General features: G+C 37.4%; 2 protein-coding genes across 2 annotated transcripts; both read right to left on the bottom strand.

The window, feature by feature from the left end:
• Positions 1–1706: 1706 nt before the first annotated feature.
• LOC18427492 (Lung seven transmembrane receptor family protein) lies at positions 1707–7890 on the bottom strand. The gene is made up of 5 exons (XM_006836540.4): positions 7629–7890; positions 5202–6132; positions 4514–4609; positions 2325–2461; positions 1707–2216 (listed from the first exon to the last, which is right to left on the bottom strand). The coding sequence occupies exons 1-5, from the start codon at positions 7823–7825 to the stop codon at positions 2036–2038; spliced, it is 1542 nt and encodes a 513-aa protein (XP_006836603.1). The 5' UTR covers positions 7826–7890; the 3' UTR covers positions 1707–2035.
• A 6818-nt stretch (positions 7891–14708) lies between these two features.
• On the bottom strand, positions 14709–26948 carry LSM1A (Small nuclear ribonucleoprotein family protein). Its single transcript, XM_006836539.4, has 5 exons — positions 25972–26948; positions 16979–17047; positions 16762–16877; positions 16371–16433; positions 14709–15225 (listed from the first exon to the last, which is right to left on the bottom strand). The coding sequence occupies exons 1-5, from the start codon at positions 26030–26032 to the stop codon at positions 15148–15150; spliced, it is 387 nt and encodes a 128-aa protein (XP_006836602.1). The 5' UTR covers positions 26033–26948; the 3' UTR covers positions 14709–15147.
• Between the last annotated feature and the right edge of the window lie 271 nt (positions 26949–27219).

Genomic DNA, 27219 nt, shown 5'->3' with positions numbered 1-27219 from the left:
CAAATTGTTTTTTGCCAATCTTTTTATATTCATTTTTAGGTGCACTTCATTCAGGTTTGTGGACACCCAAATTCAAGTTAATTTGATCAGTAGGAAAACAAAAAAACAAAGGAAAAGCTTTATGTGTGACCCAACAACATATAAGTTATTTGCGATCTCACTTCTTAGCCGTTTGATTTGAATCAATGGCAATGATTATTCATGCCAAACACTATTTTATTTTTCATTTTTTATTTCTAAAAACAATTTTTTTGGATAAAATTTTAGGCATCCCATCATTAAATTAGGGCGAACCTGAAAAAAAAAAATTTCCCATAAAAAGAAATAACCAAAATGCCTCTGAAATTTTGAGGGGTATTCTGAATAATTTATCATCACCATAAATATTTTATCGTGTCTACCTTGTCAGATCCATATATGCCCCAAATTTTGCTTTATAGAATAAAAATTAAATATAAAAAACTATGAACCGCCTGATCAAGATCTGACGATTAAGAGCTAACTTGTGATATTGTGACTCGAGCCATCTCAACCATCTACTCAGATCTGATAGCTAAAATAAGAGGTCCCATGTATTATATATATGTGGGTGAGGTTAGATAGAAAGCTTTCCTAAAAATGAAACACTATAATGCAGACCATCTATTTTCTTTTCTTTTAATTTGACATACTGGGAGGGTGCTTGTACACCCTTCAAAATCGGCACAATGCAGACGCTATAATTTTCTTAAAAACAATACGCACTTGGTCAACTATTTATCCAGGTCAACTAGTGACTAACCAGTGCAAATTATGGTTGATTTTTCAAACTAAAGTTCATCTATTCTCGGGGTGGGGGGTCATTGTCTCACCTCAATGTGCTTTGCCCTCCTTTTTATCTCTAAAGGCCAAAACCCACTGGTGATCATAGCCATGAGGTCCTACACTAGTCCTCGCAGGACTCCACAATGTTTCAAAATTTGGGTATATCAAATCAACGACCCGGATGGGCCTCCATGGCTGGGCCACCATGGCCTGAAGACAGGGTCAAGCCATGCCAGGGCCACGATGGCCCCTCGAGTCCAGCCCGGTTCACCCAGCCCGACACTTTTTGTTTTTCTTTTTTCTTTACTCTATTTGGCCCAACCCAACCTGGCCCTGACAGAACCAGGGTCTCTTCAGCCCTATCAGGGCCGAGTCCAAAGCCTGCTCTAAGGGTTAGGGCTGACCTAGGGCCTAGCCACCCCTATTTGTTGCCCTCATTAGTATGAGGGCTCTCCCTCAACATGAAAGGAGTGAGAAATATAATAACATTTGGTAGATAATCCTCTTCCAAAACCTCTCAATATTAATGAGACCTAAGAGATGAGGCCGAACCTGATGCCTTGCCCTGTGCATACTTTTTGTTTTTCTTGTAAATGTTGGACTCTTGGTTTTGTTGAGCAAAGCATGGCAATCTTCTACACCTTAACCAATCAAGCCCAACCCCAACTCCTTGACAGTTGTAAAATAGATATCTGCTTCTTTACGCTTACTTGAAACCATTTTTTCTGGAGTGTTGATTGTGGTTAGTGTTGATTCATTTGGCCTCCCTCTCTCTCTCTCTCTCTCTCTGGTACAAGCACACAGATACACAAACCATGAGGGCAAGTCTCTTTTCAAGTTTGAACCTTTGGGGTTATTTTAGAACTTGAACAAGAGTTGATCCACTGTCCAAACATTTCCGCTTTTCATAAGACCTACAATTCATTCCAAACTGAAGGAACCTAGTATATCAAAATCATCTGAAACTATCACAAAAATAAGTTTAATTCGACAAGACAATTCTCCCAAAAAACAGAAATAATAATAAAATAAAATAAAAATAAAGCTACAAAACGAAAAATAAAAAGTCGCAGTCCCCTAAATCCCTGTTATGTTGAGAGACCTCTTTACCTTATCCAAATTTTGGGGTAAGCCAAAGTCACATCGAGTTCTTCATAAAAACCCCAAGGGATCACACAAAGAATCCTCCCCCCAAAACTGGCCAGAAAATCCAACGGATCAGTGAATCCAATCACTCTCTCTTGTCCTCTTCTGAGCCTTCATTAAGTGGGAAGACCTCACCCACCTTCACTGTGCTTCTATCCATCAAAGGGGATACCTGGTTATCTTTGGAATGTACAAATGCTGGCTTGATCAGAGAAAAGCCCTCCTCTCTATCAAAATCCTCGTTAACGTCTTCAGAATATGCATATCTGAAAAAGTAGAAACCCATCTAAGAGAAACAGATAAAGTGCAAGGCCCAGCATAACCAATATGGATGCTGGCGTATCTCTCTCTCTCGTGGGGGAAAGGGAAGTTACCGGGTAGAGTTCTGGGAGGGTGCCCAAAGGGTGCATATCACACAGAGGAGAGACAAAGAGATGACTTGCCAAAAGGCAGGAACGACCCAAGCGCTCTGCCACCTCTCATTATACACATCCTTGGACTTGAAGTAGAGCTGTGTGACAAGGAAAATTGAAATGGAAAAGTTGCTGGTTAATAACCAAATGGAAAATAGAAAAAAGCATCAGTTGTTGATCAGTAAAGCTTAATAATCATAAATTACAAAATTAGGGAGAGGGATAGATGAAAAAATACCACATGCAAAGAGCTAGAAAAAAGAATTGGAGACGTGTACCTTTCACATTTCAAAATAAATTATCTGTCTTCATGGAACAGATATGCCAACCCAATCGAAAGAACTCAAGACTTTTTAATCACTCTAAAAAAAGTCTTGATGTGTTTTGGCTATCTATATTTCATGCCATAGCTTGAAATGAGACAAATCATCAAGAGAACTCTTAAAAAAACAAGGAATGAGAAAGAATGGAAAAGTATATAAAAAGACCATTTATTTTTTATACAAGGAGATAACAATCACTCTTGTTCGTCAGATTTCAAATTGGGTGGTTCCAAGTGTCATTAACTAGATTCACAATTCAAAAATAATTTCTCTAACTTCATGACACAATCCAACATTCCAATTCGATATCTAATGGCTAATAGCAATTGTAACCTCCTTGTAACAAAGATAAATTGTCTCATAGCATAAAATCCAGAAAATATTGGGCTCTTGCCACGGTGAACAGGGTAGGTAGAGCTACAGCGTGACGTCAAGAGTTCCAGTCCCACTCCCACCCATGCCAAGTTAACATTAAAAAAAAAAAGAGGAACGAGAATACATTATACCATATGAAAGCTGAGATCATTTATAGAGAATAACACAAAGGGATAAGAATGTTTAGTATATCTGTTCTTCTGTTCCTACAGTTAACATTTTTGTTCTTTTACAGTTCACATTTGCTAAACCTCTATATATTTAGCCAATGAACAACCAGATCGTTAGAAGTTTAAGCCAGAAAATGCTGTATCTATCTATATAAAAACAGGCTATCCTACAGTTTTTCGAGGTAATGCAGGCAATCCGAGAGGCATATGGTGGTCCATGTGCTTAATAACCTTCCACAGGGTACGGTTGTGGTGACCACACATGCTATACGTGGTTGCTTAAATAAGAATGGCCTAGCAATTGTGGGCCTTATTTAAAGAGGATCTGAAAATTGCAACAGGAACTACCAGACAATCATAAAATTATTCCAATAATTCAAACTTGAAAATTGGCCAGATTGAATATATAGATCTACATCTTTTTGGTCTTTGACGATCAATTCCTAATCATATCTACATTATAGATTCTCTATTTGAAAAGAAAAATATCCCAGAGTATTCCTTTTTCTAAAATGCCCTGCCAAACAGCCTACTAGAATTATTCTACCCGGTTCAAAGCTTGGGTCGAAATGACAGGTTAGTGGTGAACAACCAGAGAACAACAACAGCTCAGCTAATTTAATTGCATAGATATCAAATGTAGCACATGAAGGATACGGTCCTATAGCATGTGCCATGGTGGTCTCCATCTCAATGGAGTTGAATCATGCTTATCATCAATAACACTGTTTAAAAAAGCAGATGCCCAGTACCTGGGCTGCTGCCTAGGCGGATATCCCTGGGTGTCCGCCTGAAAGCAGCCGCCCAGGGCTTGCACCCCACCTAGGGGCGGAAATGTAGCTCCTTGAGGATATTTTTGAGTCATTTTTTTAATACTAAAGGGGTAAAATTGTGGGTTGTAGGTTCATTTGAAACCTAAAATCTATTAGAGGCTATTTTAAAGAGAGAATCCAAAAAAAAAAAAATCTACTGGGCTGCTCAGGTTTTGGGAGGCCTGGACCCCCCTACCGCCTAGCGCTTTTTAAAACACTTCAATTACGAAAATAGTCAATAAATCAATCCAAAAGGAAACAAAAGGAGTGTGTAGTTGTGTTTATGTTTTATGTAAACATACATACATAACCGTTAATATTCTCAATAAAAATAAAATTTATGTAAACATACATACACAGGGATATACGAACAGATAGGCATATGCATGTGGTTTATGTTGATAAGCTGGGTTCGAACACCTATAGACAATCCAAAATAAAAAAAAGGTATTCAACTAAAAAATCCATACCTCATACCCCAACCATCCCAATGATACTATAACAGCCACTGCCAATGCATTAGTAAACTTCCGGTAGATGTCTAACTTTGCCATCATCCTTCTCGACTGTTATGGACAAAATGAAATAGAGAAATGGGTCTAATTGATTACTATAAGATCATAATTCAAGCATACACTCTGTAGATAATTATAAGAAAATGAAATTTGAAAACTTCTTATTTCAAATAGTTCCCGTCAGGAGCTGAAGAATGAGTTCGTATTTAAGATGTTTCTCAACCAAAAATCGTTCTCAAAAAACAAATTTTATAATGAGAAAGGATCTTATCTAGGAATCCTGATCAGTTCTGGATTCAAAATTCAAAAGCTTGTGTGTGTGTATGTTATTTATGATTTTCATGTATTTTGAGTTTCAGTTGTATTGAACAAGACTCAAAATAGATCTGCCAACTCATGTGAAAGTCAAAGCCACTGAGTTCTCATTAAGAAATAGAAGGCTTTAGAAAATTATCATGTTAATCTTTCTGCTACTGTCTGCATTCAGGGACATGAATCATTCCATGTATATTGAAAGTACGACTGAATTTTTATGCACGAGGAAAAGTAAAAGAAAACAACAATAGCAAAGCCCGATGATCATATTTCTTTGTCGGAAAAAGGTTGTTAACAATAAGCCAAGATGACCTTGGAACCCACATACCTGAAGCTTATCCAAAGTCCTGGAAAGTGAAGTGAAAATCCAAATAATGAAGAAAGCATCTAGAAGTGCCACTGGAAGAGATAGAAACAATAATGCTTGCCCTGAGAGATCATTTACGGAGCCCACATTTTCAACTAACTCAAGCACCTCAGATGCCAAGAAAAATGTGGCTCCAAGCAATACCACCTTTGATGTAAGACCACCAAGGGTTGGCCTCACGACCCCATATCCCATAGAAACCACAAGAATGATTAAACGAGAAACAGTTCGTTTGATGGCACCAAATGTCACCGCCCATATAGTTATTCCAATTGGTCGAACCCCAGTTTTGTTGAAATCAGCATACTCAAAGTACCAAAGTGCCATTTCAAACATGCCCAAACCAATGACAAGCGTGATACAATTCTGCAGTTGCAAAACCTCTCTCCAAAACCTGGCATACTGAGAGAACCACACAAGCCCAAGTATTACAAATGCAAGAGACATGAACCCATAAAAGTTCATAAGGGGAGCCATCCTCCCAGGTAGATAGCCAGTAGGGTTCTTCCAAACAGTTTGGCCATCCATAATCAGTCCCTTGAGTTTTGGATCACAGTGAATGAAGTAGAGGTTATACATTCCGGTGCTCGTAATTGGTATGGTTTTTGACTCCATGAATGCCAAAAGGTTGTCATCTATGAAATGCACATTGAACACCTGGGGCCAGTTAGACTTGGTTTTAGAAGGGCGGTAAATAATCTCACCTTGTTTACAAGCTCCCAACTTGGCAAGATCAGCTGTGCAACATACAGCTCTTTGACCTCCATAGGCAGAACCACCAATTGACTCTCGGTCTTCAACCTCAAAAACTATCGCTTGGACAAGTGCAGTTTGGCCCTTAGCTCCAGCAGCTATTGCTTCCTTAGGTCTTCTGAATTTGATCTTTTCAAATCTGTATTCATGTTTTGGGAGCAAAGTCAGCAGAGGGAAATCAAAGAAACATATTTTTAACATTATAATGTTTGTGAAAGATGAAATGTGGACATCTCTCTGGTCAATAAGAACCGAAATTGCACAAAGAATACCACTCCTGGCCAAATTACTAGAATTCAACGTCCCTTTTTACTCGAAGAGCCAAAAACCTTTTGCATCCTAACATGTCATACAGGAAACAGCGAAGAACAAATCCAATAGTTTGTTTATCTAATCAAGTACATGAAGATCTGAGCAGACTAGCAATTGAATGAATAACTTCAAGGAAGCCCTTTCCAGATGCTAAGATCATCACCAATATGACCCAAATATGACAACTTATTTGGTTCGAATCTCATGGAAAGTCAAAACAAACAAATTTTGAATATTTATGCATTTCCAAAGTAGATTCTCAGGAGTATCATCTGCTAATTTCAAAAACCTGCATGTTACATATTTTCTGAATCCCTCATCATGAATCACAATAATGAAGTCCATGAGTAAAACCACAACCTAGGATATTAGGGCATGGACTTGATACTGCAACTTTGGAAGTCAAACTTGAGAAAACAATAGGAACTGAAAAAGAACTCATTGATGAACATCCAAAATCCACCCCTTCTTTATACACAGACAAGGTGAGCAGAATACTCATTGATGCACTGGGCACAAAGCAAGGTCATTGAAGAGTTTCCCTTCCCTTACTGCAATTAATAATTTTTAAGATTCATTCCAGGGTGGGTGTAGAACTGTAGATACTTCCTTAACAAATAAAATTTTGAAAAAAAAACAAATGAAGCAATTTTATAATATCCCCAGAATTCTCAACCAAGACTGGACTGATTTGCAACTTACCACTTCCTGGACTCATTCAGTAAGAGTAGATCTAATGACCATGGAAATTATCATATTTAAACAGCTCAGAAGAAAGAAACATGGACCAAATTGTGTCCCCTAACACTAGTTTATGAAATCAACAAACATGCCCGTAATAATGAAAATATAAAATAAAAATATAACAAGAAATGCAAAGAAATCATAAGGAAAATCTTTTTTCGCTAGAGGAATCACACGTTGTTGACTTATAAATTGTTAAATCCATGGGAAACACAACCATTTCATAATAACAACATTGATTACAAAGATTTACCGATTCAATAGAACAAACTGGCGAAATGCAATCCCAAAACACCTTAAAATCAGCTACTCGCAACTAACCCCACGGAAACACGACAATTTTAGAGTAGTTTCACCAGTTATACAGATTTGCTGATCCAAAACAATAAATCAACCAAATCAAACCCTCAAAACACAAACTTCAGCTAAAAAATCACGCAAATCTTACAGGAAAACAGACATACTATTGATGAAGAATCCCGACTCAGAGAGAATTAAATACATAGCTAAATCAATGTGAATCTCCACTAAAAAAGAGAAAAAAAGAAAGCCAAATTAATGGGATTGAGAAAAAATTACCTGATATAAGAGAGCGACGCACTCTCATTGTTGCTTAAGGGTGATGCATAAATCCCCTCACTTCCGCCATGGACAACAAATGCATTGCCCTTGCTCGTGAACTTTGCCTGTTTATATTCATGCACGGAGGAATTTGCCCCTAGAATGAAGAAGCAGAATAAGAGGAGAGAGAGGATAGGATGGTAATTCACCGCCATTTTTAGGGGTGGCAGATCAGAAGCTTGGGAGCTCCTGGATCTGCTCTGTTACACAAAACTGAGCTTTGGAGTGAGAAAGCCGGCTTCCTTTTTATAGAGAGAGAAACTAAGAAGTAAGAACTGGACTCGTCGGACATTGTCTAATGACTAAAATACCCCTTTTCAATTAAGGAAGGACTCACAAACGAGGAGAGTGGAACGTAATGTCTTACGGCGGCAATGGCCCGAGCTGCGGTTGGGCTAGGCCGAACCCGGGCCCATAGCATTTCCCAGCTTAGTGTTTGACCGATCGGACTCGTCCGAATAACTTTGGCTCGCTACCCTGACGCGTCCGAGTATCCCAACTCGGGAGTCGATCTTAAAAAAGAATTTAAAAAAATATAAAATAAAAATAAAAATAAAATAAGAAATTTATTTGTAATGTGGTCTTTTTTTTATGTTTGCTATCTAACGATTTGAAAGTATTTTGATCATGAATACTTATTAGGTGTGGTTTCTATAAGAGTGCAACCTTAAACAATCCAATTATCGCACACCCCCAAATTTTATCATCAACATTAATATGTAATTTTGGTGTAAAAAATTATTAAGATTATCTGAAATTCTATTTTCATATCTAATTATAAAAATTTTAAACTCTAAAAATGATTAAAATCAAGTAGATCTATAAACATATAAAAATCTTGAAAATAGATGGTCTAAATAACGTGTTGCAAGATGCACTCTTATTAGGACTCAAAATCTTTTTATTTTTTTTTATATTCATACATCTCGATGCCAAAATAAACAATTAGAGTGTTTTTTTCAAAATTAAAACAACATTTTCCGATAGATTTATGAAGTGCAACTTTAACTTTATATTTTAAGGTTGCAACTTTATATCAACTTTTTCCGTACTTATTTTTATATTTCCTTATTTTATTATTTCTAAAATACTTCCGATCACAAATTAACTTTTTCAAAATCCATTTTCCACTGCCATTTTTACCTCATTTACTGTAAATGTATTTTTCTATTTTTTAAGATTTTCTGTATTTTGTGTTTTTTAACACTTTTTTGCTAGTCGGCCCAACTCCGGCCAAGTTACACGGACTAAGGCCAAGTACTCGGCCCGTATCACCCTTTCCAAAACTGGCCCACCAAGTTTTAGGACCGGTCAGGAGCCCGTCCTTTATGTTTGATCGGGCTTGTCGGGCCTCGGCTAGGATTTCTAGTTCAGTACCCAGCCCATGCACCACATATGTTGGACCAGAACGCGTGGGTCACCCTGTCCACTTGCAAACCTACAATTTTTCATTGTGCTTGCGATAACAGGGGCTATATTGTTGTAAAATGTTGTGGATCCTAATGGTCAATCTTCTTTTATGATGATGACTGAGAGATTGCTTAAACTTTGTTTCTCTTTTTTTTTTTCGGTGTTAAGGCCGTTGATTTGTTTGTTGAATTACGAACACAGCAGAAAAATCTTCTCAGAGAAACCCGTCTGAAGTTTTTTGAGGGCTGGATTCCTTTTTCTGGTCAATTACCAAAGCAACCACAATTACTTTAAAGAAAAGTTCTCCAAGCCTTATTTGCAAAGAGATCCAAGAGACCACCTCTCTCTATCTCTCTCATATATTCGAGATATTTCGAATGTTTTCCCAGCCTTAATTACAAAGAGATCCAACCATCGAGATTACCTGATCAGACAATCTCATCCTGTCTCTCTCATATATTTGAGAAATTTCGAATGTTTTTGTAGCCTTAATTACAAAGAGATGAGTGATTTATGTACAAACTTTGAAATTTTAGGTAAATTACGAAATGTTCCACTTATATGTGGAAATTATAAAGATGGTCGGTCAATTTTTTTTTTTTACAAAATTGCTCTTCGGTCCATCTAGTTTTTGTTTGTTTTAGTTTTTTCATTAGTAGAACAATGCTTTAAAGCTTAAAGTACTGCCCTACTAAAAAAAAAACTAAAAATAAAAAATAAAATTTGAGTTGACTAAGAGGCAATTTTGAAAAATAAAAATAAAAATAGGTTGACCGATCGTCTTTGTAATTATATAAAATTTTAGGGTCCCTATGTCAAGCACTCTAAAGAGATCCAACCATCAAGAGACTACCACATTTTTTAATAGAAAATAGACCATCTCTCTCACTCTCACTCTCAAAAGGAGCTTCCAATGTATTAAAACGTGGGATTATATACAATAAGATCATTTACCTTTAGTACAAAGTGGTCACAATTAATTACAGCCATTCAATGTGAAATTTGATAGCCTCGGTGTATCATAAAGTTCAAGAAAATTTCTTTTGAAGTTTGAATTTGGTCAATGGAATAAATGTAACCGCCCAAGTTTACATCCAATGATCAAGATCAATTGTGACCACTTTGTACCAATGATAAATGGTCTCATTCTATACTTTTCCTTAAAAAGCTACGAAAGGAATTATAGATTGTGATAAACTATATTTCTATATATTTGAGCATTAAGCCCCCATGAAAGATGTATTATTGAGTTTATCGAAGATGTGAATAAGAGCTTCAATTTATAGGGTTACAAAATTGTATGCTACTAAAGAAAGTAATATATGCAATGAACCACCTTCCGAATATGGGTAAACATAAAAAGACGGAAAATATTGCGCCAAAAAAAAAGTCTAGGTCTCTATAATTTCCATACTTCCCTTTAAACTGAAGATGCGTTAAGAGAGAGCAACTTGAGTTTGGATAACTGAAGGCATGCCTTAGAAATAAAGCACGAATAAAAGAAGCTTGAATAGCTGCAAATTAATGATCATAAAAAATCGATGCGTCGAACATAGCAGTCTCGCATAATAACAAATCAACATGCCTCTAAAACATGCAAGATCAAGTAACGAAAAAAAAAAAAACATCATCACAAAGGATAGAGTAACAGAAAACTCCATCATCCAATAGGATTGAGTAACGAAAAACTCAACCCTTAAACATGATCAACAAACGGAAAACTTGATCATCAACTAGGATTGATAAATTCGATCATCAAATATAAAGCACTTGAAAGAGCCAACAAAAATCAACAGCAGATCAACAAGCACATTTGGACCTTATATTCGGAGTTGAGAACAGTAACATCCAAAACATGTCAGAGAGTCGAAACACAACTCGGAAGAGAAACAGAACAGATAGTCGAAACACGACTCGATGGTTGTTCAGCAGATGGTACAGATTGGACATTTTCATAAGCTTGATCAACAAACACAAAAATCAACGACAGAAGAGCAGTTGATCAACAAGCCTCAGAAACAAAAGGCAAAACACGGAGCTGCAAATCAGAGTTTACCAATGAATAAAAACTTCAGATCTTCACTGAAGACAAAAAAAAAAGTCATCCAGACAGCTAAGAAAACATAATTGCATATAGAAGAGCCAACAGAAGTCGGTGTGGATCCAATACAGATTCAGTCGGTCGTAGACTAGAATAGACATGACCGAGTAACAGAAAATTTGGTCATCAACATAAGATTATTTTTTAAGGGTGTTTTCAAGTTAAGTTTCAAAAGGGCAATGACAGAAACTCAAACAGGTCAAGTTTCAAGTAGACGCGATGCAAACAAAAAAAAACGTTTGTCAGACGGTGCAAGGAAGAAACAACTTTGCAGTTTGTTTTACGGAGCTAAGAGAGAAAGGCAAAAAGCTTGTTAGAGAAAATACCAACATACTAGAATTTGATGATCCAACTGACCGAATATAGAATGTAGATAGAAAAAAATACCAGATCTGATTGCACCAAATTTTTTTTTTTGCAACAACAACCCACCCAGATCTGAAAATTCTGTGAAGGGTCTTATGTCGGAAAATACTTTGTTGAAAAAGAAAACTAGTTCATATTACATTGCCGAAAAAATATTTGACTCTGATTCCCTGTGAGAAATTATATTTTTATATATTTGGGCATTAAGCTCCTAGAAAAGATTTATTATTGAGCTTATCGAAGATGTGAATAAGAGCTCTAATTTATAAGAGGGAAAAGTTTCTACACCTCCCCTGTAGCATAGAAGGTCTATGCTTTCCCTACCATCCAGCCATCCAATTTTGGTCAAGAGCCACTCAACGTTTGATCTTAGATCCGACGTCTCGAAGTATTTTATTTTTAATTTTTTTTATACAAATTGTATGACTATGAAATTTGGTATGTGCCATCTTCTCATTGGGGTACACCTATAAAAAATATTAAAAATAATTTTTCGATAAAATATAATGATCAAAATACCCCTTGAAATTTTCAGGGGTATTTTGATTATTTTATTTTATTGAAAATATTTGTTTTATAGTTTTCGCTTATAGAGGATTGGACGTCCAATTTTGATGTCAAAATAGTATATAAAAAAAATAATTAAAAATAAAATAATGTAGAGACATGACATTGTGATTGAAGCAATCTTAACCCTCCATTTAAAATAGAAAGTTGGATATAGGGCAGTATATAATTTTTATACTCTAGGGTTAGCATAGAAAGCTTACCCTTTATAGGGTTAAAAACTTGTATACTATTGAAACAAAAAAAATAGAATAATGAGGTCATCATTTGGTGTTGGGGCTTGTAGTCGATATCCTTTTTGTTCCGGGAGACACTGAATTGGCACATGATGTAGTCAATTGTCATAAGTTTCAGGATGAATTCTATAATGTCAAGCAACCTATGCAAGCACCCTGCGGAAAAGGTGAACATCAGTGCCTGACGTACGGCATTTTCAGGGGAGTTAAATGGAGGGACACATCCGACATGTCAAATGAATTCAAAAGGCGGAGAGAAAGCGAGATAGAGAGAGAGAGAGTTCCACGACAAGATTTTCGCGCACACAGTATTTAACCATGGGTGTGATTTCCATAAGGTTGCAACCTTAAACCATGTTTATCCAAGATGTAATTTTAGTATAAACAATTATTAGAATAACCTAACTAATTATAAAATTTTTCAACTAAAAAAATTGGTGAAAATCAAGAAGATCCATAAACATATAAAAATCTGGAAAATGGACGGTTCAAATAATTTGTTACTAGATCTATTAATTTTTTACTCAAAATAATTTTCTTTCTTCCTATTCATACATCTTGATATTGAGATACTAAATCAGATGGTTTTCTAACATTAAAACAAGTATTTTCAATGGATTTTTTAAATTCATCTTAATTCTACATTTTAAGGTTGCAACCTTACCTAAACTTTTTTTTTTGACTGCATGGGTGAGAGACATTCATACTACTGAGTAAGAGAGATACAGAAAGAGAGATTTACCCCAAGGAGAGGAAGAGGAAGGAAGGGGAGAAAGATATAGAGACATATTACCTCACTAAATATATAGCAGACTAATCATGTTGACGGACCCAAAATAGTTGGGGAAAAAAAAAAAAAAGCTACGATAGGGGGTGATGGTGCGGCAAGGTGGGGGAGAGATGACTTTGGCTGATTGTGGCTCATGTCGGTGGCATGAAAATGAGCTTCTTTCCTCATGGGCCCCAGACCAGATCGGATGTCTATAAGTGACAAGGAAGAGGAAACCGTAATCACACACGCAAAGAATTAAAGAAGAAAACGTATACATCATGCCCTACATCTAATGCTACATCTCGCGTAAACGACAAGATTGTTATTTTTTGGACAGTTAAATGATGCGCCGAGTATAAAAATGATTTAAAGCCATAAAACAATACATGGTCCTGCAGGAGCATATCGGCCACATACTCCCCCAGTAAAACCTTAAAACTAAACCAAGACTGCGCGTCCAATTCCAGTATTTAAAACTCCTATACCTCCATTGTCCAATTTTAAGTATTTAAAACTCTAATCACCGTTTTCTTTTGAAAATACTCAATTCTAAATAAAAATTCTAGTAATTCTACAGTAAACCCCAAAATTCAAGCACAACCGCCCCAACCTCGCCGGTTCTCTATAGGACCCACCCTAATAAAACACCAAAACAAAATAAAAATTAAAAAAAAAAAAACTAGGCAAGTGCCATGGTAGCCCTGCCCTAGCTCCACCCCTAGTTTTTCATTTATTTTTTTGGGGGGCCGGGCGAACATGGCTAGGCCGCCTAAACCTAAAATCAAAATGTCGAACTCCAAATCACACCACTTGACCATTGAAGAGGGGCATAAATCAGGTGAGTGCCGGTTCGTTAGTTATATGAAGTGAAAGGACAGGCATCCACCATTATCACCGATTTTATTGGAGAAATGACAAACTACATTTCTCTCCTGCACAGAGCGTAAGTGCGCATAGTCATCGACGAAGCTCCCTTGCACCAAACTTAGTAAGACAGAGAGCCGTGAGAGCCAAGAGAGAGGGCCGCCGAACAGTCAATATTCCGACTTCCACAGTAATACATGCTTAAAACTTCGTGAGAGAGAGCACTACAAACTAGAGAGAGAGAGAGAGAGAGACAAACTCCATAGGCAGCGCTACAAACTAGAGAGAGATCTTGACAGTACTACAAACTAGAGAGAGAAACTCCATAGGCAGTGCTACAAACTAGAGAGAGAGGGAGGTTAAAACCATAGGCAGTACTATAAACTAGAGAGAGAGAGAGAGAGAGAGAAGCCTCCAGGAAGTGCAAAAACAAAAGCTAATAATTTCTGCAAATGAAGCCTCCAGGCAAGTATAATAAGAGCATGAACAACAGCTTAACATTCAAAAGAAAAACAAAACAAAAACAAAAACTTACGATAATGATGATACATGAGAACAGTAGTCTTGAGGCAATCCAAAAAACCCAATGGTGAGTTTTGATAACCCTTTTGGGAAAATCAACCACACCCTTATGTACCTCACTTTCCACCAATGCCTAAAATCCACCAATGATGGAAAAGAGAATGCGGGAGATAAGAGAGAGACAGAGAAAGAGAGAGATGGAAGCTCAAAACCTGCCCAAAAATCTCTCTAGAACACATCTGAAAAGACCTTACACCAAGAAAATAAACCATGAAAAAGTTAAAAACAATCTATTCACTAAAATCACCCATAGATTAATAAAAAACTCAATGAAACCCATAAAGCCATCACCAACCCTGATACAAAGAACAAGTTTTAAACAACTAAATTTGGCCATGCAGCAATGCAAGTAAATCACAACTAACCATCTAATTTCTAACTACTTTCTTCTTTTTTTTATCCTTTTTTTACCGAAGAGGAAATTTGTGTGGCCTCTCTCCATGTGCAGCATCCGCGATAATATGTGCGGAAAGACTTGGCATAAAACTCACCAAAATGGCAGAACACATGGGGCCAACCCAAAGGCACAGGGCTTGGGGCCCCAGCTCTCAACACAGAAGGAATTCAAGAATGGATGGATCAATCAAGATCGAGAAACTCCATCCTCTTTCGCATTGAACCTTTTAGGTCTTTGGCATCCCTTTCAGCTTTTTGGGCCTGTATAAAATCAAGAACAAATAAAAATCACATATGCAGCCATGCATGCACACATGTGGGCACGTACAGGCACACATGCACATGCGCACAATGCAGAAATGATTTTAACAAAAAATAATTTGATGAAGAGAGCGCAATAATAACATGGAAACAAATGAATCTGATAAAATAGAAACAAATGAATTTAATAATTATGGTCGAGACAAGGAGAGAGTTGACAATCATTAACATGCAGCCACAAAAAGCGACATTTTCAGAAAAGAACAAAAGGGAATGTTAAGTAAGGAAATGGGTTCATGCCTGAAATCATGAAATGATGGGAGTGTAAAGAAAAAAGTACAAGGAACAGGATATTATTTGAACTTAATAAGAAGTCATCTAATATTTAAGGAGATCTAAGGTAAACAAAGAATTATGCCATGAAGCATGGAGTCTTATACCAAGGAGAAAACTTCAGCCATAACCATGATGTACTTCCAGCTAATATGATATCAGGATTTAAACATCACACCCAAAACACATTCAAACTTCATTTCACACATACACGCACCGAATGCACAATGATATGGCAACTCACAAGCGCATAACGTATTGATTCACACATAATCTAAATGCTAAATATTTTCATCTATAGATTTTCTAAAATACTTGTTTGGTGAAGTTCGCTAACTTCCACAACTTTTCAAGAACAATATAAGAATAATCCAAGGTTAACAATTTCAAAAAACAATATAAGAATAATAGGTCCCAATAGTATATCTGTTCTGTGGGCATAGAGTTTTAATTAGTTGCTAAATCATGCACATATGCATGCAAATCATGGGTAGTTTCAACCTTTTGGTAGTATCATCACCAACCACACTAAGGAAATAAAGGGGTATCAGATTAACCAAAACACCTGTGATTCACATGGTATTTCCATATTTGCTCTCAACAAATGACAAGAACTATCGCCAGCTAATAAATTAGTCACATCGAGTGCATGGATATTTTTTGTCCACATATTTCAGTATGAAATCTGATCTAGTTTCAGAAAAATTCCAAAAGTTAATTCCTCAATGGCAGCAATGAAAAGTTGAAAAGGGTTTCACACTTTCCAGGTTTTAAATACGATGGTAAAGCAGAAAAATAGGAAAACAGCATACCCTTTTTATCTCCACGGCAGATACTCGAGTCATGTGGGCTGGAAGCTCCTCTCTTTCAGGATCCTGTTCATTTTGAAACCAAAAATACGATATGAGAGCAAAGTCATAAACAACTTACCTTTCATAAGAAGTGCACTAAATTATGAGATTGTATGTTGGGAAGTATTACCATGTCCCAGAGACAATGGAAAGTCAAAAACCATAACCTACGGGGTCATCAGAAATGGATGGCGACAGGAGAGTGGGAACCACCATTGGACCCCATGTCCTGTTTTGTTGACCCACTCTCCAAGGGTGATGGCCCCAATGGACTACTGTTTTTTTCACTATCCACTGGATTGTGATATATATTTTTCCTAAATGAACTGATGAAACAAAGGGAATCAAGTACCAGCTCGCCTATAAGGACGACATTCTCTCCACGAATCACATATAAGCCTAGTGGCAGATCGCAATAAAGATCTCCTACAATCACCCGTTCACAAGCCCCTTCCAATACAGCATTTGCTGTGATCAGGCAACACAAGCAATTTAGCAAATATCAGAGAAAATGCATGTGCATCCATGCATCAAACTGAACTGATGATAAGTAACTTAGAGACATTTACCAAACTGATCAAAGGAGCGAAGGATTCCAAGGAGTTTGCGTCCATCTCGAAGCAGAACAAGAAGTTTTTCTACAACACATGCAAAATGTCAGTTTCCAGAAGATGTAACAAGCAAAACATCCAATACAAACTCTTAGGTAAGACAATGGCAGGCAATAGATAAAAGAACAAGCATTCCATAAATTTCAACACAGGAAAATATATCTCTTACATATACTTCACATGGGCATGGAAATCTAATGTCCAAAACACTCTAGATGCATGACCGACAAACTATTTCTTTTAACGTTAACTGAACTCTATTGATTCAAAAAATTTTGCAACTGCATATATCATGTACACTCAAAATTCTCTTCACAATACTTCAGACCAGAAAGCTATTTATGCACATGATTGACATCACTCCAAACCTATAATGAGTATACGCCTCACCTCAATCTATGATCTGTATCGGTCTATTAACAAAATTGGTCACTAAGATAGAGGACTTTGAATCTCCTGCTTTTGGCCTGAAAGTCCAACTTATTAGACATCCAAGTATGTCGGAATTCTATATCTCAACTACTTGAAAGATGAGCAAATTCTTAGAATATGTTAATTAGTCTCAAGTTCATTTGTCCTTTCCACTCGCCCAAGAAATCACTCGGGCAGAATACCGCCACAAATGATCCTACTCACACTAAGGGGTCAAATTTCTAAGACTCGCTAATGGGGCACAAGCCTCAGCCTCTATTGAATTGTGCATGATGCCATTGACCAGAGTAAATTAGCAGAGCACTCTGCCCTGGTCATCTCACACCAACCCTTCAGCATCAGCATCCCCCAGTTTACCTGGTTTACCTCTCAAACTTCCATCAAATTTTAGCTTAGCTGGCCCGATGAGTGGCCGCATCCACTTAATAGAGTTTCCCCCTCTCTTTCATTTGCCATTTACAATTTCCACCCATTTGTTCTCACAATCACTCGTTGTAGAACCCCAAATTGTGGATTAGTTTTCGTAATGCTATGACCATGGCATTAACTTGTTCTCTTCTTCTAAACTCGTCTTGCTTTCAATCATTGAAGCATCTACCATTGCACTCAACCCACGCCAGCCCAAATATGGCAGGTAAAGTCAACCTCCACTGGATGACACCTGCTGTAGGAGATGGTGGTGTATATCACTGTGCAATAATGTCTCAACTGAGGCCGCAGTGGCCCAACTCAAGCCTAATAAGTTTAAAAACATAAGAGATAAGACCATGTAGGGCTCTTTTCCAGAGAGAGTAAGAATAGAAGGTCTACGGCTTCAGACGCCTGTTTGCACATCGCACAAACATAGGGAATACAATAACTTTGCTCCTATTGTGAACTGTTAAACACTTTATCGATTGTGGCTAGTCAAGATAGGAACGGTATTTTCAGAGGAGCAGGAATATGCTACACCATACCGGTCACAGGCTCACAGCATATGCTTCTGAACATTGAGCGAGTATTCTGCACATGGGTTTACAGACAAACTCCCCATGCTGTTGGGCATCCAAAGACAGAATTTCTTTCTTGGGATTAAAGAATCCCTTTTCTGCAACTTTGAAAACAGACTAAGCAGAACATCCACTACGTCTTCCTTTGATAACCTATGACAGTGTACACTTTAGTTTTTTTGGATTCAAGGAAATCCCATGGAGTACACCTTAACAGCATGCCATCCCAGCCAGGGGTCAAACCAGAACCCCACTTTCCTCCCACTCCCTACCTGGATTTTGATATTCTGCATAACCTCCTGCCAGCAATTATTAATCCCATTCCATGCATCTAATAGAATGTTCCTCTTAGACTGCATCCTCACATACCAGTCTTCCTCAACCTTGCCATATTCACTCTACACTGCAGGTACCCATAAATAAATTGTTTGGGCGTCCACCTCCACCACCATTTAGACAATAGTGCATTGTCTGCTTCATGGATTCTGAAGATTCTTAGGCTCCCTACTCTTTGGAAGACGTAACTTACCCCATCTGACAAGATTGCATCCTTCTTTTGTTCAATGATCCCCCTAGAAAATAGTTGCATCATTTTTTTAACTGTTGTCTGCAACTGAACCGGGGACAGTGAACAGCGACCTATAATAGATTGGCAGATTCATCAGTGTTGACTTTACAAGTGTTAGCCTTCCTCCCAAGGCCAAATCCAAAATTTTCCAAAGAGCCATTGTCCTGTCAAATTCCTCAATAACTCCACTATAAATTGCGTTTGCTGGTTTTCCACAAGACAGGCAACCAACGGCATTTATTAGGCATTCTATCAATTCCAAATCTAAGATGGCTCACCATCTCTTATACTTGAAGCAACTTCAAACAGTCTCAATATCAACCACAAATTCCTTATTTGTGTTTTTGATGTATTAAAAAATAGGTGTATACTCTGCACACTACAAACGGGATATAATTGTCCTTTGCAGAGGATTTAAACCATAAAATTTCAGCAGCACATGCTCCCTTCAACATGCCACTATAAGTCTCAGCAATGAACGTGAACAGGAATGAAGACAAAGGGTCGCCCTGCCTTGGGGACTCTTGAGCTTCAAAAATAGCTGTTAGGAGATCCAGTAGATATTCCATAAACATCACTTAGTCCAAATCCTCCATCTCTGGCCATATCCCATAAGCTGCACAATTTTTTCAAGATAAGTCCACGTTATCCATTTAGGGATTGCATAGCACTTGAACTTTGTATTTCGAGTGCAAGCATTCATGAGCTACAAGCACTCCAGCACTTGAACTTTGTATTTCAAGTGCAAGCATTCATAAGCTACAAGCACTCCATCAAGGATTTGTCAGTCTTTCATAAATGTTGCCTGTTGAGTTGAAATAACTTCATTCAACACGTTTTGCGATGTACTTGCCACTACCTTTAATCCCATCTTGAATACACTACATAAGAGACTAATTGGACTGAGATCCTTCACATCTTCCACCTCTTCTTTTTGTGGGATTAGGGCAATAAATATAGAGTTCATTGCCTTATTAATATTTCCACTTTCGAAGAATCCACATAACATGATCATAAGTTCAGGTTTCAGCAAGTCCCAAAAAGCATGGAAGAAGGCCAAGAGGAAACCCTAAAGTCCCAATAATCACAAACTTCACATATAACTAATTCAACACATAATGGTCAAAGTTCATAGTTCATACAGTAGATGAGTGTCACCCAGAATCATGCTTATTCAAATGTGTGTGTGAAAGTAGCTAACATTTATTAAGAGAATGCATCTACCCCATGCCGTCAGGTCATACAACCACAAAAGAAAGACGTATACAAATTAGAAAGGAATCAGGGGAGTAAGAAATAAGGGCATCAACGAGTCAAGCCTACTGACAAGGCTGCTCGGCCCTGCTAGGCTCACAATGAGCCAGTCTCCAACCTAGAAAGTGGTGAATTAAATCCTACAAAATTCAAGGCACATATAAAAGAGATGAAACTTCGAAGGAGTTCAAATCGCTCTAGCTTTTACCCATGAAGACTCATAAAGCTCACTGGCCCAGTGAAGGTACTTTGTATGTGTGCACGCACATATGTATTTATAAGGTTAGGTACGTATGTTTCTGTGAACATATGGCCATATGTAGGTTTAACCATAACCATCATATTTGTATCTGAATATCACTTTCTTTGTAGCAATCCAACGGAAAATTCTCATAGGTCATCATTACAAATTAAGGACCAAAGGTAACTGGGCAAAAAGTGTCGCTCCAACAAAGAGGTTGCAGCTTCATTCATCAATCTCCAAGAGATTTTTCGATTGTAGATGGCTGCTTAATCACACAAGTAGTATCACCGTCAGAATAATGGGAATGAAGGAAATTCACAAAGCAATAGAAGATGGCTGGTCCCAAAAGCCACTCAAACATTCATTAGATGGTGACATAAGTCCACGAATATGTCTTATTAGATGGTGACGTAAGTCCACAAATACGCCTTGATGAATTACTTTTTTATTTGTTGTCAAGCAATGTTCTTCGGGAGTAAAATGATAAACCACGGCAAGATGAAGACACCTCACTTAGAAATCCAGGTACTTACCTCGGGCAAGTGATAAGATCATCTGGGCAAGAAGAAAAATATGCACAAAATGCAGCGAGAGTGCATACAAAATAATACATAAACATGTGCACATTATATGTTCCCATAAAATCATAAATGCGTGCTCGACCTTTTTTGTGAAAATGCAACAAGCCTACCACTACTATTTCATGTATAAAATTTGCACAAATATACGTGATATTTTGAGAACCAGTAAAAGAATAAAATTACAATGAAAGGAAAATGGGGAAACAGATAGAATAAATCCATCAATAAACTAGGCATCCTAAAATCAAGTTTAAATCCAGGTAAGGAGGTCACAAAGATGACCATACTTCTACCTGGATAAGCTAATTCACTCTTACTAACAATCACAGTCAGTCAATGGAGACTAAAAAATCAAAAGCCTCTATAATATTATGCATTTGAACAATTTCTCTCAAAACTAGCTTCAGAAAAGTCAAAACATTCTCAAAACTCCAATTCACTGCCCTTGTGCCTAGACAAAACCTATAATATATTCCATCAGACAATATTATACCATCATTTCATAATATGGCAGATGAACCCAATACTCTATTGTGTTCTATAGTCCATCGGACAATAATGTACTTTCCAAAGTCTATGCATGACTTTGTTGAGTCATTTGAATGAATCATAATAAGCTTGTTACCACTACATGCTACAAAGCTGACCCCATATCCCATTAATCTACCAGAATCACAGACGTGTTCCAACAGCTAAAAGGAACAGCATAATATAATCTGATGGACATGGAAAAATCATAAACCACTGGATCGTCACCATCCAGTAAACCAATGGAACAGTGATGGGATCCACCATGAAATATATCATTTTTTGGTGGACCTCACTCACTTTCCATCCCCACATTTTTCCTTTTTATAAGAAAATGTCAAAGTGGTGTGTAGAACATAACAAGCACCAATACAACATTAAACAATAATTATTTTGATGTTACTCAAACATCCCCGCTATATTTTTTTAATATTAAATGTAAATAATATTATATGCAACTAATGTTAAATGTTAATGATGCTAACTGTGAATAATATTATACAAAAATAATGTTATTCACGAACAATTTATATATGAATAGCATTATTCACAAAAATTATTATACTATAAAAATGTTATTTGTGAATAATGTTACCCGGAATAGTATTATTCACAAAAATTGTCATGTTCGAACAATGTTACAACTTATGTTATCTGTGAATACTGTTATATGCAGATGTTATTCATGATTCCTGAATAATGTTATGCATACATAAGCTCTCTCTCTCTCTCTCTCTCTTTCTCTCTCTCTCTCTCTCTATATATATATATATATATATATATATATAAGTATGACATCGAACGTGACTAATGTTGTGTGTGTATAATATAAGTAGAAATGCTGAAATGAGCAAATATGTCATTCACAACGTTTTTTTTTTTTTGAATCTGGTCATTCACAAATAATGTCAAACGCAAATAAAGTTAAATACAAATAATATTAAATGCAAATACAAATAATATTAAATGCAAATAAGCAAGGTATCAAAAAACACTAGGCGTCCCCTAGGCGGCCAGCCTAGCGCCCAGCGCCTAGGCAGGCGCCCTGTAGTGGAAAATCATCCATTTTTAGCCCTGTAGTGGAAAATCATAGCATTTTTAAAAATATTTGCTATCCTAATGTACATATATGCATATATTTGTGTCAAATTTTGTAATTTATTCCATTTCACAACATATATTTTACTTTGGGATTCAAAAATAAACCCCATAACTTTTTCATACAAACTTGGGGGTCAAAATGACCCATTCTACCCTTTTGTGCGAATTTAAAAAGAAATTTCCGCCTGACTTTATTGGGCGCCCACCCAGACCTGGGTGCTGGGCACCCACCTAGGTCGCCTAGGCGCCCACCCAAGTAAAAACACCCATTTCGGGAGCCTTTTCATGATGCGTGCGATTTTTTGTTAAAAAACGCCTAGGCGCTAGGCGGACCCTTTTTTTAAACAATGCAAATAATGTTATTCACGTATAACAATATTCACATTTAACATTATTTGCATATAATGCCATTTGTATAAACAATATTTGCATTTAGGACTATCTGCAATTTAACATTATATGCAGATAAACAGTTAACAGCTTCAAAAAAAAACCATTATATGCGGATAGGATTATTTGCTTATACCAATATTCACATTTTAACATTATTTGCATAGAACGATATTATTTAGATACAACATTATTCACCTCGAACAACATTCTCAGATAAAATTATTCCGAATTAATATTAATTGCAGATAACATTATTCGCATACAAAATTATTCATATATAACATGGTTTGCATATAACAAATATTGGCATCTATCATTATTTGGGAATACCATCATTCGCACATAACATTATTTGCATACGAGATTACTTGCATTTCATTTTATTCGAATATAACATTATTTGCCTATAACATAATGTGCATAAAACATCATTCGCATATAACAATTTTCACAAATCATATAACAATTTTCACAAATCATATAACAATTTTCACACTTCACTCGTGTATAACACTATTCGCATTTAACAATATTCGAGTTTAATATTCAATGGCAACACCATTCATTATTTTCAAAACATTCCCAAAACTCCAGCTCTGTCGAAATCTGTAAAGAGGTTGGGCTGTCGAGTAAACTCTCTCAAGCATCTTGGCTTGCCCTTGTGCCTCGGTAAACAAAGAAAGCAGCAAAGGATGAAGCGGTTGAAAGTTTTGATCACAAATTGGCGTCATGGAAAGGTTGTTTCCTCTCTGAGGAGGAAAGGACGACTCTCATAAAAACTACCACATCCAATTTTACTATGACCCAAATGCCCCTTTTTAGGATGCCAATATTTGATTGTAAATCAGCTCGACCACCTAGTGAGGTACTTCCCCTGGTCAGGGGCAGGTGGCAAGCATAAGCTACACCAAATGAAATGGGAAGATGTTTGCAAACATAAAAAGACCAAATGGTTGGGTATTAAACGACTAAAGGAAAGGAATATTGCTCTCTTTGCGAAAATGGTGGCAGCAATTTGCAACAAGACAAACACTTTTAGAGGAGTGTTATCCAGCATAGGTATGGGTGCTCCAATATGGGTGACTACCAACAACCTAGGCCAACAACCAAGGCCAACAAAGTGCTTTGTGGGCCTGGAAATGGATCAGCTCATTGATTCAATTGGCAGGTCAAGAGACAGCAAACTCAAGGCTCAATTCTTATAACCTCTACATGGTGGCCGCTGACCAAGATAAATGTGTATATGAGATGTACGAAGTGCTGGCAGGGCAGCTAGGATGGTTATTGGACTTAGAAGAGACCTTACAGAGAGAAAATGGTGAACATAAGGCCTTTCTGTCAATCCTCAATTCACTCTACATTCCACATCAGGGTTTGGACAATATGGTTTGACAGCCAGCCCCATTGGAAACTTTTTAGTGTCCTCCTCCTCCAACCAGCTTGTGCCTATCACCCCATCTCCCTTGCCAAAAAGGCATGGCTTAACATAACTCCAACCAAGTACCAGGCCTCTGTTAAAAAAGGCAGTCACAGTCGATCACGCCCAGAATGGGAGTATTCACCTCTTCAAGAGAGGAATCATGTGCAATGTAAACTGGGAATCGATTGACGACCTCTTATTATACGGCAGAGTGGCTAGCAAAATCTAGGAAGTCATATTTAACCTTTCTAGTACTGTGTGGGCACTCCCTGCCAATATCCAGCAATAGTTTGTTGCTTGCTACTCCCCCCATTTCCAAGATTGGTCATTACCCAAGGCGAGCCTCTGTTCTAGAATCCTTGGAGTCGGGGGATCTCAATTCCAAACTTAGGAGGATAGAACAATCTCGATGGTCATAGAGTGTGTTAGAACACAAAACAATCCACCTTGAATTCCCTGCCTAATCGGTCCCTCATGGCAAGATATTACCCTATAACTATCACTAGACAATGATTTGCACCTGAAACAGATACCATCAATTTGAATTTTGATGGATGCTCCATGGGCAACCAGGGAGGGGAGGGGTTTGGCGACCCTTAGACATAGCTCTGGTCTAGTGTGTTTATCATTTGCAGAGGACATTAGCGTGTCAAATGATGCCTAAGGCCCTAAATGCAAGCCCTGCTCTCAGGTTTCAAGTCGTTCAACCAGGTGCAGGGATCCTCGCTGCTAGCTGAATGGGACTCAAAATGTAACCAACTGTCTGCCAGAAACTCTACCCATACGTGGAGTGCGAAGCATGCTTTTGCTGAAAATTTTCGTATCTAAGAGTCCTTTCAAGTGTATCTTCGGCAAACTTGGTTAGAGAATTCCATAGCAGATGGTCTCCCCGGCAAGGGGCTTCACAAACCAATTTTGTAACAATCCCTCCCAAAGCCTAGTTGAAAGTTCTTATTATGTTTCTGGTGTTTATAAGTGTAATTTTGTGCCATAAGTGGTCTTCCAATTTGTAGCAACCTGGTTGTACAGTTACCTTTCTGAAAAAAAGCTCCAATTCAATGCTCCAAGCCTCCAACAACAATTAGAGAAGAAGGAAACCAATTCCAAGGTTCAAAAGCCTTTCAGTTTTTCATAAATCAATTATTTATGTCTTTGGAGAAAGAAATCAATCCCAAACGCCAAACAGAAAGTACCAAAGATTACCCTTGCAATCCAAAAATCTGTTCAATTGAAGTAAAAATGAAGAACTTCAAGCAATTGTAAGATACAATCCAAAAGACAAAAGTTCAATTGAAGTAAAAATGAAGCACTTCAAATAGTGCACGTAAAGGGAAAGAAATCCAGATAAAGCAAGCATCCTAACAATACAAACAACTACTTTGTAGGTGAAAAAACCGTAATAGAACAATGAATCAATCAAAGATAAGACCAAAGTTCTTACTGTCAAGATAGCTCGCAAGTGAGGTAGAGAGGAAGATGTCTTCTGGACCCGCCCAAGACATCCCCTCTGTTACAACCGAAACGTTCTCCTCTTGCTACCGATCCCTCGAGTTTTTGTCTCCACAAAGCCACAAAATACTCCAGAGAAACCTTAACAAATGGCATTGGCAGGCACTAATACCCAATAACTTATCTGCCCAAGCCTTTAAAAGCTTGCAGCAAACCTCGATCAATCAGATACTACTCTCACAGTCAAAAGACCTAATTCCTTCAAGTTTCAGATCTGTAAACCCAAACGCTAGAAACCACTCCTTAGAAAAACATCCATCAACGACTAAGAGCCCAAATTTCCTTTAAAACGTCAAATATCCAGCAATCGCCATGCATCAATTAGTCTACCAGATCCAATGAACTCAACTCTTACAAACCCACTCAACTCTTCCAAACCCTAACCTTTCACTAAAATTCAAATGAAAAGGATCCAGGGTACAGTAACCAAGCCTCAGCCGTCTACACTGATGATTACTCAAAGAAAAACCCAATATTATCTTCAGATAAGGATTCAATTGACCTTAATCCAGTACAAGTTGCGAGCCCTAATTTACGAAAAAAGGAACCCTAATTCCTCTTCAAATTGGCTTCAATAGATCCAAATTCCTCCAAGAACACGCCAATAAACAATTTTCCTTCCTTCCGCTTGAAAATTACGGAATAACAGGAGGGCCTCGACCTAAACTACTTAATAAGGCAAAGAGATGATGATAAACTAACCTACAATACAGTCTTTCTTCGCCATTGAAGGCGACGGGAAGCTTTTCTGCACCTTTTTTGCTCTGAAAACCCTATCCTGACGTTTTTTTTTCCACTGATAAAACCCTAACCTTCCTTTTTTTTTTATGAAAAAATAAAAATAACAGCCCCTTTTTTATTCCCGCCTTTAATTAAACTGAATTAAAAGGGGCCGAAATTCTTGATGTGATTATTACTAAGCGGGCGGTGGTATTTATAGCGTTCACTGCAATGTAGGGTTTGGTCGGCGCCCCCGCCTTGACATCATGGAAGATGACGTGTCGATAAGTGTTGCGGCGATGCGTGACACGTGGTAAATGAGAGATGGTAATTAGTTGATTTTTGTTTTTTTAATGTGTTCCGATTATTTACTATTTATTTGGTTCGGTGTTTAGAAATTCACATGTGCTCCATATGTCAAATTAGAATGCCAGAGAAATTTCTTTTTTTTGAATCTTAA

This window comes from Amborella trichopoda, chromosome 12 (assembly GCF_054954075.1).
Source record: "Amborella trichopoda isolate Santa Cruz 75 chromosome 12, AtrichopodaSantaCruz75HAP2 v2.0, whole genome shotgun sequence".
In the NCBI taxonomy this organism is placed as follows: domain Eukaryota; kingdom Viridiplantae; phylum Streptophyta; class Magnoliopsida; order Amborellales; family Amborellaceae; genus Amborella; species Amborella trichopoda.
The sequence above is the reverse complement of the archived record's forward strand: the minus strand, read 5'-3'. Positions and strand labels throughout refer to the sequence as shown.